General features: G+C 42.8%; 1 protein-coding gene across 2 annotated transcripts in view; it reads left to right on the top strand.

Moving 5' to 3' along the window:
* The first annotated feature begins 2,732 nt into the window (after window positions 1-2,732).
* The window catches only part of CCNY (cyclin Y), a 130,897-nt gene continuing 117,075 nt past the window's right edge, over window positions 2,733-16,554 (top strand). Inside the window, exon 1 of one of the 2 annotated variants that reach the window (XM_075082426.1) lies at window positions 2,733-3,212. In XM_075082426.1, coding sequence (XP_074938527.1) covers window positions 3,059-3,212 — 154 coding nt within the window. In that variant the 5' untranslated portion in view covers window positions 2,733-3,058. The remainder of the gene's footprint in view (window positions 3,213-16,554) is intronic. The other variant, XM_075082427.1, reaches the window with a different exon arrangement.

Below are 16,554 nucleotides of genomic sequence, written 5' to 3'. Positions count from 1 at the left end.
AAGATGATATAGCTGAAATAAAGTAGCCATAATTGAAAACCAGATATGCTTTCCTGACACATATTTCACCTAGGTACTTTTCTCAGCTCTTAGACACCAGCAGGAGACCATTACCCTAGAGCAGCATTTTTTTTCTTTGACTTCATCTTTAAATATGTATTGTAGCACCTTTGTCATTGTAATGTACTTCAGCAAGCTCTCAGGGTGAAAGGAGGAGGAAAAAAGGTGTACGAAAAATTCAGAACAAAAGACTGCAAGTAAGAAAATAGGTAGCTACATAGTGATTATATGGTCACAACTGATGATTACAAGCTTTAAATACTTTATATTTAAAAACATGTTAAATGTTTACTTTTAGAATATTACTTTTAAATATAAACCAAAGTTTTAATCATTCCTTTTTAATGAAGAAAACATGTCTTTTTAAGCTCTACTCATCTCCTGAGAGAAGCAGACTTTGCAATTAACCTATCTACATCGTTAATGTCATTGCCTGTTTTGTTTCAAAGCTCATGAAAATTGTGGTATATGTATAAACTGCAAGGTTCGACTAAGGATTTGCTACAATAGATTTAGAGCTGTTAAAAACCTTCTGAATAATTAGGGTTAGGAAATGTTTGCTGTATTCCTAAAAAAACTTATCAGGATTGGTACAGCAAGGCAAGGCAATACCATGGTTTCCCAGTTGACACTACCCACACACGTACTTAAAAGACAACCGCACCGGCACCCGCGGAGTAGTCATGCTGGGACACTAGAAGTCAAAAAGGCCATAAAGGGGTAAGTGGCCCTGATTCTGACGGGAAGGTAGGATTTAACAGGGCAGGTCAGGGAGCCATGGCAGGCAGGCAAACAGATAATTCTTCCACAGAGGTCTCTCTAGCTCTGTTGAGGACCTCCTGTGAAACGCGGTAAGCTAGGCATTTCAGTAACATTCTATTGTATATATACAAAGAAAGATTTGATTCTTACAAAACTGTGTCTTAAATTTTCTGATTGCTGCTCGCGCCCCTTTGAGATTTAATGAACCCTGCCGACAGGAGCAGAGTTTATGCCCAGACCTGGTCTGGGCAGGGGAGCGGGCCGTGAGCAGGCTCAGCTGAAGTGCAGGGTGTGCTCGAAGGGAGGAGCCCAGCGGACCCTCAGGAAGCAAGGACCTGCTACGTGCTCAGGGAAAGCACTAGTTAGCGTTACCTCATACCAGGTAACATTTCTAAACCAGAGCACCAGCAAGTGTTTCCTTTTGTTTGGATGCAAACTACTAAAGACACTGATACACAAAAGTCACTAAACATATTCTTACTCTTCTTGAGTTACTCAAGCACAAAGGGACAACGTAAGTCACAAACCCCTGCCCATCCATGCTTGGCGGGGTGTCACAAAACCAGTTACAGGAAACATCCTCAAAATAGTTTGGTTTCCTTTTTTAAAAAAAAAAACAACAAACTTTTTTCTTTCTTGTTGTTTCTTTGTATCCCACTAGGGTACATTTGCATGAAATAAACACTCAAAGATAGTTGAAAATTAAAAATTATTTTTTGTTGCAACGTGTGATCTGGAAAAAATGCAGGATGAAAACTTGGAAGTCTCTCATGTAATCATCTGACTTGAGCAGACCTTATGAAAACATCAGATATGATGAGACGGCTGCTAGAGTTGCAAGTAGTGGTTCCCTGGACGCAGGGCTGTAAGTCAAAGCGTTTTATAATTCATAAACACACAAATGTGGTTTTCTGTTATCAAATTATCAGCGCAACCATTCAACTACCATGACTCAGACCTCCAGTAGTCATGAGATTTGCTTAGATGACAGAGATGTTAAAATAAAAACAATCTAATGAAAAACACACACAATCCCCACCTTCAGCATGACACCGCTACCGAAAAAGTGGGTTTTGACTGGGAAAGCTCTGAACCCAGGGGAAGCGGTATGTAAGTGCACGCTACACACCCTCCTTCCTCTTTGACGCCGTCAGTCTCTAGGGGATCTTAACAACAAGAAGTCAAAGAATTCGGACGTTCTTTAAAAACCGGTGACAATTTCCTGCTGGTGGCAGCACGCAGGCCCTCGGCCGTGGCGTGGGCTGGGTCCGCCGGCCGCGCCGTTCGGGCCCAGGGCAGCGGCCAAAGGCAGAACGCGCCGGCCGCCGCGCGCGGTTTCCACGGGCATCACGTGCTGTGGAAATGAGCACGGGGTTTCCTGAGGCACGTGTCCCACGGGGCCGGCAGCACCACGAAGGCGTCACCCAGGGGGGTTCCCAGCCCTGGGCTTCTCCCCTTCGGAGAGGGGAGCGCCCAGCGCCCGGCCGGGCAGCAGCGGCGGCTGCTGCTGCTACCCCCTCGCTTCCTTGAGCAACGTGCTTTGCTCATGTACGATGGAAAAACACACCTACACGCGTGCAGGGGGGCTGGGGACGCTAAAAGCGGGAGGGCAGGGTTCCCGCAGCGGGCCGCAGCCCCCCAACGCCGGGGGCGGCATTGGCCAGCAGCGCCGGTGGCTGCCGAGTCGGCCCCCCTCCCCCCCCCCGCCAGCGGCCCGTGCGGGGCGCCGCCGTCCCCCGGGAGCGGGCACGGCTGCGGCGGCGGCTCTCGCAGCCCGCCCGGCGGGAGGCGTTACCGCCCGCTTGAACCGGAACCGGTTAGCGGGGGCCGCCCGGGGCGGCTGCGGCTGCTGCTGCTGCCGGTGGTGCTGCCGCCTGGGTGCGTGCGCGGAGCGGGCCCGGCGGCTGCGCGGGGCGGGGGAGGAGCGCGGCGGCCCCGCCGCCGGCGATGGGGCTGTGCCTCGGCGGGCCCGGCGCTGCCTGCCCGCGGAGGAGGGCTTAGCTGCCGCAGCCCACGCCGGCGGGCCGCGCTGCGGGGCCGCCCCCGCGGATGAACCGCCGGGGGGATCCGCCGGCCAGAGCAGCCGCAGGGCGCCGCAGCCACCGCCGCCGCCGCCTCCCCCGCCGCTCCCCCTCGTCTGCGCCGCTGCCCATGGCTTCCCGCCGCCCCTGCTGACCGGCCGCCCCTCGCCTCCTCCCGAGCCGCGCCGGGGCCGGGCCGGGGCCGGGCGGAGAAGATGGGGAACACCACCTCCTGCTGCGTCTCCTCCAGCCCCAAGCTGCGCAGGAATGCCCACTCACGGCTGGAGTCCTACCGCCCCGAGGCCGAGCTGAGCCGGGAGGACACGGGCTGCAACCTGCAGCACATCAGCGACCGGGAGAACATCGACGGTGAGGGCGGGCGGGCGGCCTGGGGAGCCCCCGCTTCCCTTCCCCTTCCCCTTCCCCTCCCTCCCCGCGGCGGCGCGGCGCTGCCCCGGGCGGCTCCCCCCGCCGGTGCGGCGGGGTGGGGCCGGGCATCCCGGTCCCGCCGCCCTGACACCCTGCCCCGCCGCCGCCGCCCGGCCGTGGTCCCCGCGGGGCTCACGGGGGTGCCGCGGTGTATCTGCGCGGGATATAGCCTCCGGGGCTGCTCCCTTCCCCGGGAGAGGCGTGCGGGACCCCTCCGGCGAGGCCCGGCGGCATCGCACCGCCCCCGCCGCATCCCCGAGCACGGCGCAGCTGCTCGGTCCCGGGGCCGCGCTGCCAGGACCCCTCTCCCTTCGGCGTGGCGCGTGATGGCGCGGTCACACCCGTCCGTGCGGGGGAGGCCCGGTGACTGCAACGCAAATCCCGGGGTCGGGGTGCGGTGCGGGGCCGAGCTGCCGCCCGGCGCGTGCAGGGATTAAAGGACAAGCCCAGCCAGCAATAAACGCGGGAGAAACGTTTCCCGTGACAACCTTCCCTCGCCGTGACTTTCCCTTCCCGCTGCCGCCGTGATGAGGCACTGCTGTGAGGAACACCGGCACCTCCCTCCTGCTCTGCAGCGGTACCCAAAAAAGCCGTATTCCCGTTGGTTTAGTAATGACGAATGTGCTGCTGTGCTGGCAGACTAGAACACAGCTTAATTTTAAAGATGCGGTTTAATGTATACATGTAATTTAGTTTTTGATTAGCTGAAGTATTTAGTCCTAAAACTTTACTTGGTAAAAGGTCAGCTATCTCGTGGATTAGTTTATGTGAACCGCCTCTGCTAGAAAGCCAGAAAGAGGGACTTCGGTGCACTTCAATTCACTCTCCGCTTTCTTTTTTTTTTTTTTTTTTTATATAGCTTATTCAATTGTGATTTATATTACAGAGTTTTATGTTAAGTCAGTTTTTGACTCTGGCGAACTTTCGAAGCCCACAGAGGCAGATAGGTTCCCTCTCTGGTTACAATTATTTCTTTTAATGAGATATGTTCTGGAAATGTGAATGTTTTTCAGATGTCTTTGCTACATGCAGCTGATAAATTGGAGTGTAACAGGAGCAGTAGGTGGAAAAAAATACATAATGGTCTGGTCTGAGAAGGCCAGGGAGATGAAAGCACCGATTGTGCTATGAATGATTAATTCTTCCAACAGCAGTGTTGCCCAGCAAAGCAGCATTCAGCGCGCTCTGATGGTACGGATTTCTCCATCTATACCAACACAGTCTGCAGTAAAGTTTTTGGTCAGAGATGTGCGGGTTTTGTGCCTTGTTCTTGATGTGGTTTTTTTTTTTTTTTTATGGGAAGAAGGACATAGGTGGAAACAGTAAGTGCATGTGCGCTTGTTAAAATATGCATGTAATGCAGATAGCTTGCTGCCTGTTAGCAGTTATCTGAAAAAAAAAAACCAATGCAAAACAAACTACTGGTTGGTTGTATCATTTGTTGGATCAAGGCACGTGTGCGTTCTCTCTTCTTGTTTAAACTGCGGCATGTTTCAAGCCTGGAGCTGTAACCTGCTGTTAGAACACAGAAAATACCTTTTATATTATTTATTTTCCAATTTTGTTGGTTTTGATCTGGGACTGTTGTCGGTGCCGTGTCACATTTTCAAATGGGGAAGCTGTCTTTAATTCTGAAAAAGAGCAAACAATTCTGGCTTTCCTTTTTGTTCCTTACTCTAGTCTTGCCCCTTTTTGTGGATAGAGTCTGAGAAAGAAGTGTTCACTGAGGAGACTGATGGACAATAAATATCCGTACACACAAAACAACTGGAGGTGCTTTGGGTAAACCAGCTTTTTGAAGTGTCCTTTGTTGCAGGTCTGTTACCCTGGAGTCATATTCACTGAAGGTCTTTCGGTCAAAGATAACAGACCGATTACTAAATGTGATAAGATGATACTGTGTTTCTGAAATTTTATTTCCTATTAGACTAGCTATACAGATGTTTTTAGATGAGATGCTGGGGTGGGAAAAACCTTCACGATAGAGAATTATAATGATATTTTGATCCTTTTACAACCATGTTAGTTACAATGGAAGAACAACAGTCTGGTTATCTGTCACGAAGAGAAAGTGCTGGGTGTTGATTGCTCAGTATTCCTGCAAATCATAAAGTATTTCCAACAGTTTCTCAAATTGGTAGTGTTGCCAAATATACCTTTTTTTTTTCTTTTAAGTAAGTGATGCAAAGACTGACACATTGAAAGGAAACTTTTTTGACGCCTGCAATTTATGTTTCTTGAGCTCATCAAGTGAGAGCCCTTCCACCCGGCTCAGTACGTGGCAGTGACAGTCAGGTTCTAGAAGTGCAAATTCATGTCCCTAGCAAGCATTCACCTTGTGAGTGGTACTTTTGGGGACTGTGACAAATCTGCAGTGTCTGAGTTAATATGTGGAAGCTGCCTTCATGCTCATATTCATAGCAGTTCATGAAGCATTTTTTTGGAGTTGGTAAAGCTGCTTGAATAAAACAAGAACTTTTAGAACCTTTAAATCAACTTTTAAGAGAATGAGTGTTTTTCACTGTTGCAGGCCCCATTTCTGGCAGTGTGAGAGGGAGAAAGAAAAAGACGGAGGGATGTCAAACCTTTAAGAGTGATTTAACTGGAAGTTTTAGTATTAGTGGAACTGTTTGAAGTTTGCTAGTCTTATATACTTCATAGGGAAATATTAGTCAAATCTGCATTAAGATCATGGCTTTGAATTGTCTCCTGCAATTTAAGTACAATACCCAATCCATTAGTAGTTTTTCAAAGAACAGTTGGAGGAATTCCACCTCAGTAGGAATAGGTGTTCTAGCAAGATCTTACCTCTATGTCACTGGTACCTTGTCAGAAAATCCCAATTTCTGTAATATTTCATAACTGTTTATGAAGTGGTATTTGGAAGAGAAGGTAATTTTGAAAGAGACTTGTTTAGGAGGAATTAATCAAATGACTTATTCTGGAGCATCACAATGGTGAATTTCTCTTTCTTCTTTCCCCTCAAAATTTCTGAGAAGGTAACAGACTTCTATAAAAATCCATACGTGTGCTAAATTACCTCTCTGAATATAGTGCAGCCAGGAGAATGGTTTTTGCCTGGTGTGTTTTTTTTTTTGTTTATACAGGCTCATGATAATGAAGAACACCTAACAGATTTTTACTCTGGTTTTTTTTTTTAATTGTCATGTACAGAGGTTACCGTCTAGTTTTGATGATTTATTGCTCAGGGGGAGGTTCAACATTTTTCAGTGCTTCACATTTAAAAATTTACTCTTAAGAGAATTATGGCAGTGGATTCAAGACTTGCAGATTCCTAGGTCTATCTGTTTGACATGAAGACATTTTTTAACAGCAGTGTTAATGACAACAGTAAGTGAAAGTAGTAGAAACCTTAATGTATCAGATTCTGTATCTCATTTGCATATAAACTTTTGTCTGTGCAAGCCATGTAAGCATCTTGGTGTATGCACTGTTTAAATCCTGGCTGGCTGGACTCACCTTAGTCTAGACTCCACTTAATCCTTAAATGAGCAGGTCACGCAGTCCGACCCACTGTTGATTTAACTTGTCAAAAAGCAGCGTGTGCTGATGTGCTCAAATGTGATTTCTCTGAAGTGTGATTTCTGTAGTAAGCTTTCCAAGTATGGAGCTGGAGGGAGGGGCAAAGGGGATGTCTTACCACAGATACGATGGTGTGAAGCAAAGCTGATACCCTATAATGAAACTGGCCAAAAGGCTGTTCTTGAAATAAAGACTAAATGGAGAATTCCTAGGCTATTTGAAGGAAAAACATTTCTCAGTGATTAGCCCCTCCCGTCTCGTCCATCCTTCTCTCTTCCTCTCCTCAGACCCCCCCAAATCTGATATCCCCCCCCCAACTCCTGCTAATGTCACTAGGTTATTTTTCATTGCTAGCTCAGATAATGTCATCCTGTGCAACTGTGCATCACTGATAAACCTCTGCAACCCTTTTCATGATGGGCCAGTCATGTTATTTTTTTGCTGCATAATGCAGAGGCTTCTAAGAACAGACTGTTTTTTAAAAAGCCATTTATTTATTCATTTACATATTTTTTTTCTCTGCCTTCTTGAAACTGGCATGTGGGAGTCTCTGAAATGAGATTAGTTAGTATTTGTGTATCACTGTCTACTGGGTTTTATAACAATTATGAGATTTTAGCAAAATACAGGAAAGTTTTAAAATGTCTACTCCATATACCTAATGAAATTTTACTGAAATGCAATACTGGTGTTTTCAAGAGCCAGGGCATGATGGGTTGCACGTTGTGAAGGAACTGACCTACATTCACAGAAGTCAAGATGCAAGCACTTCAGAAGCAAATTAAAGATCTAATATGTTGTACACAGACATTCTGGCTAGCACCTGGATTGTAAAAAAAAAAAATTTAAAAAATTTGTTTTACAAAAAAGTCTCTTTCAAAAATTTTCTTGTTCCCTTAGCCAGAATTCCTGCAGAGAGGTGATCTATATGCTTTTCAGTGCTGTTGTTTGCATTACCTACCTAAGCATTTGTCAGAGGTCATGTATCAAGGTACAACTGCTATCCTGTGCATCAAAAATTTAAAAATAGAGCCTGCTGTGGCCTACATTGCTGAACTTAGTCCTGTACCGCATGCTGCTAGAGATGCATACCTCGCAGCTTTCTTTTTCTCTTCCGCTGTTAGCTTTGTTTGTTCTGTGCTGTGCCTTGCTCCTCAAAGAGGCACCATCACATTGTACAGTGTCTTCCTAAACCTCACTTCCACATTGTTCACAGTCAGTAAATTTACACCTTTTGTGAAGTCAGTATTTTCATATTTAGCTGTAGAAGCTTTCAGATGCACGCATGCTAAGACTAATCGTGTTTAAACTTATTTCTAACCAATTTTCTTAGTGCACTGCCATCTGATTAAGATTTTCTTTGAAAGTGAGTTATACAAGATCGATAGTCTTGGCTGAGTAAATTGGTACTTGAAGCAGAATGACAAAACTTAAACTTGCAAGTCTCTGAAAATGGAAGGACTGCTGTATTTTGGTGTAGTTTTTTGCCTTAGATTTTACATGTAATAAGAATAATGTATTTAAAAGGAAAGAAGACCTCTCCGCTGTATGGTTGTAGCTGTTTTACCTAATGTCATGTGCTTACTGAAGGTTTTTCAGGCTCTCCGGGTATGTTTGCTGCATCTTCAGGCCTTGCTGAAGGTCAGAAGGTACAAAATGCAGTCCTCAAGTTTTGCACCCACATGTTGGGACACCGTTTTCTGAAACACGGGAGATGCTGTTTGCTGCCCACAGACAGCAACTTACCGACACTGTGAATGCCTTTTTCTAGCTGCTCTCTGCAACACAGCCTGAGGTTGGAAGGGGAGTAAGAGAGCAGTGCCTAGCTCTGCCTGACAGCTGTCCTCGTCCTGCCAGCCAGCTGCTGATCAGGCAGAGTCTCAATATCTTCCTTGGATAATATCCTTGCAAGAATATGAAATACACTTTACAAACTGAAAACATAATGTATAGTCTTCCTCTGAGCTTTCTGTGTAGAAATGAATCTGAATTACTTCAGCTGCCGTACTTTTCCTTTGAACTTGGATAAGTAGAGCTGTTAAAATCTGTTAGTTGAAATATAGAGTGGTCTTTTTCACCTCATCCTGCAGAATATTTAGTATATGTGCCATACATCTCTGAAATGTATGTGAAGACCTAGTATGGTAACAAACTTTTTTAAATCTAAAATTTCGGAATTGCTGAAACGAACTGTTGGGTTTTCATGTTTTCCAAGCTGAAACTTTTTGCAGAAGTTGACCAAAATACCGAGATGGTTTTATTGAGCTCAACCTAAACTACTTCAACTGCTGATTGTGTAGACCCCATTGTCATTGTAGCCCATCCCCCTCAGCCAGTTTAGTTTGAGCACCAGCAGCTCTGGAGTTTTTTTGTGGGAGGGCTAGCTTAAATTTAGAGCATTCATTAGCCTGAACTGGAGAAAGAGCTTAGCAGCAGCAGCAGCATTGTCCTGAAGACTCGTTCTTAGCTAGTATAGAAACTGGCTAAGGAGTTGCGATTATGGCACTAATGAGAAATTACTAGTGAAAGCTGGTTGGAGAATTTGCATGAAATTCTTTCTTTTTCCCTTTGTTTTTGTTGTTTTCTTTCTCATCATGCTTGTAACATTTTGGGCCTGCAAACTCTAAAGGATTTATTAGCCCAGCTATTGTTCAGCTAAGACAAGTTTCTCAGATCAGCAAGAATATGCATTTTGTATAAACTGGTGTTATTTACTTTTCTTTATTTCTTTGCAAAATAATTCTGTTTCTGTTAAGTCAGGCTAATGTAACAATTTTACTGAAATACCTTTGCTGTGCCATCATAGAAGCAGTTTGCACTGCAAAAGTTGTGCTCTTGTCTGTAGCTTATGATCATTTGAACAAAATGCATTGATAAAAGCAATGTTTCTGTCACTGCGAGTGACACTTTATTACTGTTGTTGTTGATGTAAATATGTTGCAGGAAACTGTCATATTTGGATGCTAAAACAAGTTTATGGAGTAGAGCTAATCCTAGAATTAAAAGTGAATTGTCATCCACCTTGCGGAACATTTCCCACACTCTTCTCCACTGCGGTTCTTAGAGGGGAAGAGCATCTGCACTGGTATCTCTGTGATATCCCCTCTTTGCAAGGAGTCAGCCTTCAACCACTCATTCATCACTTTCTTTAAAAGAAGCAAACCCAGCTTTAGTTAAAAAAATGGTGTGTTAGGCTTTTTGCTCACTTGTTTCTTTGTCTGCAAAATTATTCTTATACACCTGTGGCTGAGATCCAGAAGATATCAGATGAGAAGTGAAAAGATTTACCTTCAACAGTATTGAAAACAATATGAGACTGTGTTGAAATTTTTAAAAGCTTCTTTTCTTTGTTGTATTGGTATTTCATTAAGAGTGGGAATTGATGAGTTATTCCTGAATCTGAAAGTTGGATTGTAAGGAGACAAAACTATTACAGAAGAGGCAGAGGAAGTGTGAACTGCTGCAGGTTTTCATAAAGCCAGGCTTCCCGAAATGTCATGATAAGGTTGCACTGTTACTAAATGAAGATGCGAGACTGGTGGTACAGGGATCCTTTTCTAGATTTGGAGCAAAATTAGCAGATTATTGGCATGCTTAGAATTGTTTCTGGTGGGCATTTTATCCCTGCCCATTACTGTTCTGGGAAGTGGTACCTTTTTGTTGCTCTGTTGTGATTTGTGTTAACTGACGATGTATTGAACGCTTCCAACTGATAAAGAAACTTATTACCATCTTTGTTCCTGGAAAGAATGCGTTGATTTCAGATATTGAATGCAATACTGCACGAGAAAGAAGCTGTGCTTGATCAGCAAAGATATTTTGAAATACACTTTCCCACTTCTATGTGAGCTCTCTAAGGAGGGGTTAATTTAGGAATTGTGAGGTTGTGTATGTGAAGTGACTGGCAGTAGATATGCTTCTGGGCTTGTAGGGGTTTTTCTTTTAGTATTTATCAAAAGTTCTATTTTACACGTAAACATACTGTGGTTTCTTTATTTTCTTTTCTGACTTTGTTAAGGAAAGCGTTTGCATTAGTTGGAGATCCAAAGTTTGGGAATTGTAACTGGTCCTGAACAAGGCAGGACATGCTTCCCTCCTTTGGCTAAAAGAAACTTTCAGAGCTTTACAAGCAGTAATTACATCTCTGAACTACTTTGTGAGCTGTGTTATTTTGTAAAATGATATAAAGACCTTGAAGTTCTTTCAGCATTTGAAATTAATTAGAGCTCTGGATTCCTAGGCCGATGTTCAGAGTTTTAGATCTCATCTGTTTTTCTAGCTTGAAAAAAAGTTGTCTGTATGTCATACCATCATATATACAGCTTTCATGCAGTAAGCTGTGGTCTGTACTAATTTGGTGCGTGTCCCCTCCCCCATTCCTCCTCCTCAAAGAATTTGGTTAAAATAACCAGTGTGAAATACAGGTTAGGAGAAAAAAGTTATGATTGAGAACATGTGGATAATTCTAATAGAAATTTGTATTTCTAGACAGTTGGTTTGCTTGTTATAGGATTGCCGTCTTCTCTGTGTTGGGAGGTAGTATCACAGCTGTTATGAATCAGGATCTTAATAATGTGTTCTGATACCTGTTTGTTTTCTTTTCATTTTGGAAGACTTCAAAGGACTCATTTTGGTTTTATTAAGTAAGTTTATGAAACTATATAACTGAAATCCACAAAGACAAAATTCATAATGGTAAGTCAGAATGTTTTGCCTAACCATTCGGTACATTATTCTATTGTGTCTGTATTTAGAAAAACCCCAAAGAATTTTGTTTCAAGTTGCTAACGTAGTTTCAACTACAGCTATAGGTGGGATCTAAAATTTATCGTATCCCCAAACTCAGTGAAGTCTGTTGGGAATGATCTTACTTTAATTTGAAATTCTCTCCATTGCCACTATTGAAATAGGGAAGGTAATTAACTTCTTAATGTAGTTGTTCAGATATATGGTTTGAAATTCTAGTGTTTTGAATATTAAGTAGTAATCAATGGTAGATTTATTTGGATTTGAAATGAACATTTCCTGAAAAGGGGTTCTGAAATGCAGATACAGGAGCTTTCTTCTGACTAGTGTTTTGGTATTTCTTGCTACGTGGTCATAGGTAATATATTTGAAGTTCAGATGTTAAAATAAACATCAAGATAAAATTTAGCTTCACGACTAGACTTTTTGCATGTGTCTCTACTATAAGCTATGTGTCAGTCCCACCTGAAGATCCCTGTGAGCCCATAGCACTCAGCAGCACTTTGTTCTTGACAATTTTTGTTGTGACTGTTCTTACCTGGCAGGAGACCATGCGCGTTTTAGTCAGTCAGTCAGTGGAGGTGGAAAGGGTGTGAAGAGTTTGGAAATGCAATTGTATTTTAAGCTATCAAACCGTGCTTCCTGCAGCTAAATGTCCTCCTTCCTTTTAGGATAGTTCATTTGGGATGATGTGTCTAGTATGCTGCATTGACAAGGCACAGTTTTCCCCTCTGTCAGGTATAAAAAGAAAGAAATCAGAATTGTAATTTTACTGAGGGGTAAGCGTGCTTTTTTTAATGTTTAGGTAGGAGAAGGATTCCTATAACTGAGGTAGTCCTGGAGATCCACTCTGTGATAAAAATAATATGCAGGAGGAGAGATCTAACTGGTTGTTTTGTGGACTGGTACTGCCTTTGAAAGCTAAAGCAAGCAAAAAAAAATATCATTCAGAATTCCATATATAAGCAGTGATGTAAAATCTACATCTAGTTACTTGTTTCCCCTTGGCAAAATGGATATTTATGTGAAATGGACATTGCCAAGTTAAATTTAACTGGAAATGAATGTTTTGTGAAAGTAAGCTCTCAATCTCAAATCAGTTTTTTTTTAAAAATATTGTAGTAAACAGTTATTTTTATAAGAAGTATTTGAATCATGGTTTATGCAATCCAAACACTGAAGCTTTATGTTACTACGTGAGAACCTGAATTTAAATTGAACAACTGCTTTTATATTTTCACATATCTGGTTATATGGGTTTTTTTTCCTTTCTTTTTCTCCTTACTGCATGCTGTAATTTTTGAATTTAAATTTGCAGTTCAACAGCAATGAAGTTAGGCATGGATGTGGGTAGAAAAGGAGGAGATATTAAGGAAGCACATCAGTAGTTCTTTCGTCGCCGATTTTTTTGTGCATTATCTCAAAATAGGTTCACATGGATATCAATGTATTTATTACTCTAGAAAAAATTGTGTATTACTACTGGCTTATACACAGTGGTTATTTGAGTGAAGTATGGTGCTTTTTGAGATTGTGATTTCTGCCAAGCGTCGTATGCTAAGAGAAGATAGTTGCTCGCTGTGGGCAAGCCACTGCGTGAGGGAACTGGTGTGTGCTGCGAGGTCCTGGGCATGCCGCTCATGTCTTCGTTTCCTTCTGTTCCTGGTGGCCGAGGTTAGCTGAGGGCCTCTTCTGGTACGGGGATGCTGGATAACTGTGATGTCAGCCAGCAAGGAATTTGTCCTTGGGATACTTGTGAGCTTCAGGAAGCTCCAGAAGTGAAGGCTTTGTTGGGAATACAGGCTAGGGTTAGGTAGCAGACTCAGCCCCTGAAATTTTGTTGTTTGTTTTTGTGATCTTAGGTACGAAAATTTAATTAAAGAATTTACATTTAACAAATGTTTTGGACAATAGCATTTTTACAGTAAAATATTATTCTTTTTTGTCATGTTGCAAGTATAGTGTTAAAACTAGCTTTGAGCTGAAAGATATCTTTTTGATCATTGCCCTCCTCTGTCCCTGTAGCTTTAGCAAGATTGTCTGATTTTTTTCTCTCCTTCCCCCCTCCTCCCCTTTTTTCCTTTTATATATCTGTCATAGTCTGCCTTACTTGCCTCCTGCCTGTGCTTCTCAGCCCAACCTTTTTCCACCCAGAACATAAGAAGCTCCTGTCTCTGATCTCACCACCTCTTACTTGACCCCTTACATTTTGCTGTGCTTTTTGAGCAATGAGAAGTACATAGTATGTACAGTGCATCCTAGCAGGGTCTGAGTGATGGCTCCAGACGGCATCATAACTTTCAATGTTGATTTCAAAACCCTGTTTTAGATTACACCATGCTTGCATTTCAACATTTGCCGCACTTTCCTAGTTTCCTGCCTTTTCTGCATGTTTTACAGTCAAGCAAATAAAACAATCCTTGTTGTCTCATCTCTGTGTGATGGTTATCCACATATTGGGAAGATTCCTGTATCTTGGGACTTTCAAGTAGCATTGAATGTTGGTTTTTTTGGTCTCTCTAATATTCTTCATGACTTCTGGAAATGTGTGCTTAATGATGAATTTATGTCCTGGATTACAGTTTGGGATTACAAATAAACCATAGTGCCTGAGTTGTAATTCTTTAAATAGATTCTGAGGCTGTGTAGGTTTTTTCTTTTTAAAGAGTAGTGGAATGCATATACACTGCTTTCTTCTAAATAAAAAGCTGGAAAGAAATTTAGTTAGTGCAGTATTAAGATTTGCAATTCGTGGAAGAAATTTCTTGGTAATTACCATCTCTGTAATTGATACTCTGCCTGTGCTTCAATGTGTCCAGCTGTATGTAAATCTTCTCTAAGTACATATTTTTGCATTTCTTTGCTCATGTAAATGAGGAACCTCCTTGGTTTCCATTTGGGGACTCAAATCTGATTAATTTGGCATTGCCTAATTGAAGGGCAGGATCTATTGCTGAAAAAGGTTTTTCCTTGTACAGAGGGAGTGGGAATGTGTGACTGCTGCGCTCAGAGGCGGTTGATGGGACTGGTAAGTGGCCTGTCCTGGCCAGGGTTACCTGGCAAACCAGGTGGCACCCTGGGGTTTAGCAGGGTGAGAAGGGCCACTGCGCTGTCCCGGTTGGGTTGCTGGGTCCAGCTGCAAGTTCAGCCCAGCTCTGTCCTGCTGGGAATGGTGGGACTGAGAGGGAGTTTTCATCTCCCGCTTGTGGCCCGTGTCTGGTGGTACTCCTTCCCTTGGTTTTGTCGGTCTGTGGCTCTTGTACATGTGGAGGTTTTAGTTTGTGGCTCTGTAGGTCAGAAAGGCTCTCCAGCCCTGTTGTCTAGTTCTTCGCTTAAATGTTTTGCAGAAAGTTGCTGAGGTGATTGTGAGTGCTTCCTGTGTCCTCCTCACTGGCCATGCTATCGTCTCCACAAGCAGCTCCTTCAGTCTAATCATGCTACGCTAATCAAACCTGTAGGGAGTGTCATGTGTTAAGTCAGCACACTGCCAAATGTTGCTGTAGCTCTGTGACTTGACTTGTCTTATTTATGTGACAAAATGTAGTGGAGGCACCTAGATCTCAAGAGAATGTGCTGACCTGCTTGAGCCAATGTCAGTTCTTACATGGGGATTTTAATTCTGGTTTTCATCAAAATAGTTTTGATGCAGGTGTACCAGAAATAGGTTACCTTTAACAGCTTATCAAATAAAGGGGATGTAAAGATGACGGCAGTATATAATTAAGTATTGTGAAGCTTCAGCTCAACAGTGCATGTAAACTGTATACTCAAGTCTATTGCTAGCTGTAAAGCCCTTATATTTGCAATGATATTGAAGCATATAAGCTTGTTCTTGTCTTGCAGTTAAGTCCTATGATAAGTTTGCTCAACAGGGCCTGTGTGAGAATAACACTTGTTAAAATAATTAAGAACATGGAGCTTGTTCTTGGAAGATGGTTAGCATTCAGTTGTCTGTTCAGCAAAACACTTGTTGAGAGAGGTTATTGCGTCTGATTGATAAATAGTCCTATTAACTTCCTGCTGCTTGCTACAGTTCTCTTTCCTCAAGTAACTCAGGTACTTTTTTTACTATATCTGTTAGAAACTAATAGGGAAAGTATGTGCTGATAAAATTTTATTCTTGATGCCTTCTAGAGAGTTGGTAATATCTAGCTGTAATCTGGAAAATAATTTCACCCAGGAGCCTGTTTGATCTCTGGAAAGATCTCTGCAGCATCTTTCGAGCAGGAGTCTGACAATATTTACTTATGATTTGGAGGAAAACCTAAGACTTGGTTCAAGAAAGTGGTTTTATGTCATTGCTAAATGGCGTTACCTCTATTTTGCTGTCTGGGTCTGTTTCTGTGTTTACCTGCTATATTTTACTTGGATCCTTCTCTCCTCTCTCTTCTGTTTATCCCTTTGTGGCAGGGTTTATTGCTTTGCAACAAGTAAGCTTTCTTATCCCAACAGGCTGAAATTATTATCCAGGACTGGGTCATGATAGCATTTTTTGACCCCATAAATAAACTTGTGTTTAGTGTATTTTCTTAATGGAGCCTAGAACAGGTGGGAGGAAAAAGTCACAGTTTTTCTATGATAATATATAGGAGTTAGCCCCACGTACATGCGTATGTATCTTAAGTAAATAGCTAATGCATTGGTAGTTATCATTAATTATTTCCATTAGCTTCATTCCTTTGATTAAAAGGGATAATTATCATCTCCATGGTGCTACATTGACTGAGTAAACAATGGAGAATTAGGCATTACTTGCAAATGAAGGTTGTTGTGATGAACAACACTCTTTATGAATTCATGCCTGTGCTTATTAGTATATTAATAATGGGTGAGTTATTGTGTTTTCAAGCTCAGACAGCAGTAAAGAAATGTCCTCAGCTCTCTGTTTACCAGAAAGATGGAATTAAACAAAAAGGATTGATGAGATTTACAAGGAAAGCTGAAGGCGATTTGGATATTCAATAATCTTGCAAATACTATGCCTGATTCTGGG

Source organism: Phalacrocorax aristotelis, chromosome 2 (assembly GCF_949628215.1).
Source record: "Phalacrocorax aristotelis chromosome 2, bGulAri2.1, whole genome shotgun sequence".
NCBI lineage: Eukaryota > Metazoa > Chordata > Aves > Suliformes > Phalacrocoracidae > Phalacrocorax > Phalacrocorax aristotelis.
Note: the sequence above shows the minus strand (reverse complement) of the source record. Positions and strands in the feature narration are given on the sequence as shown.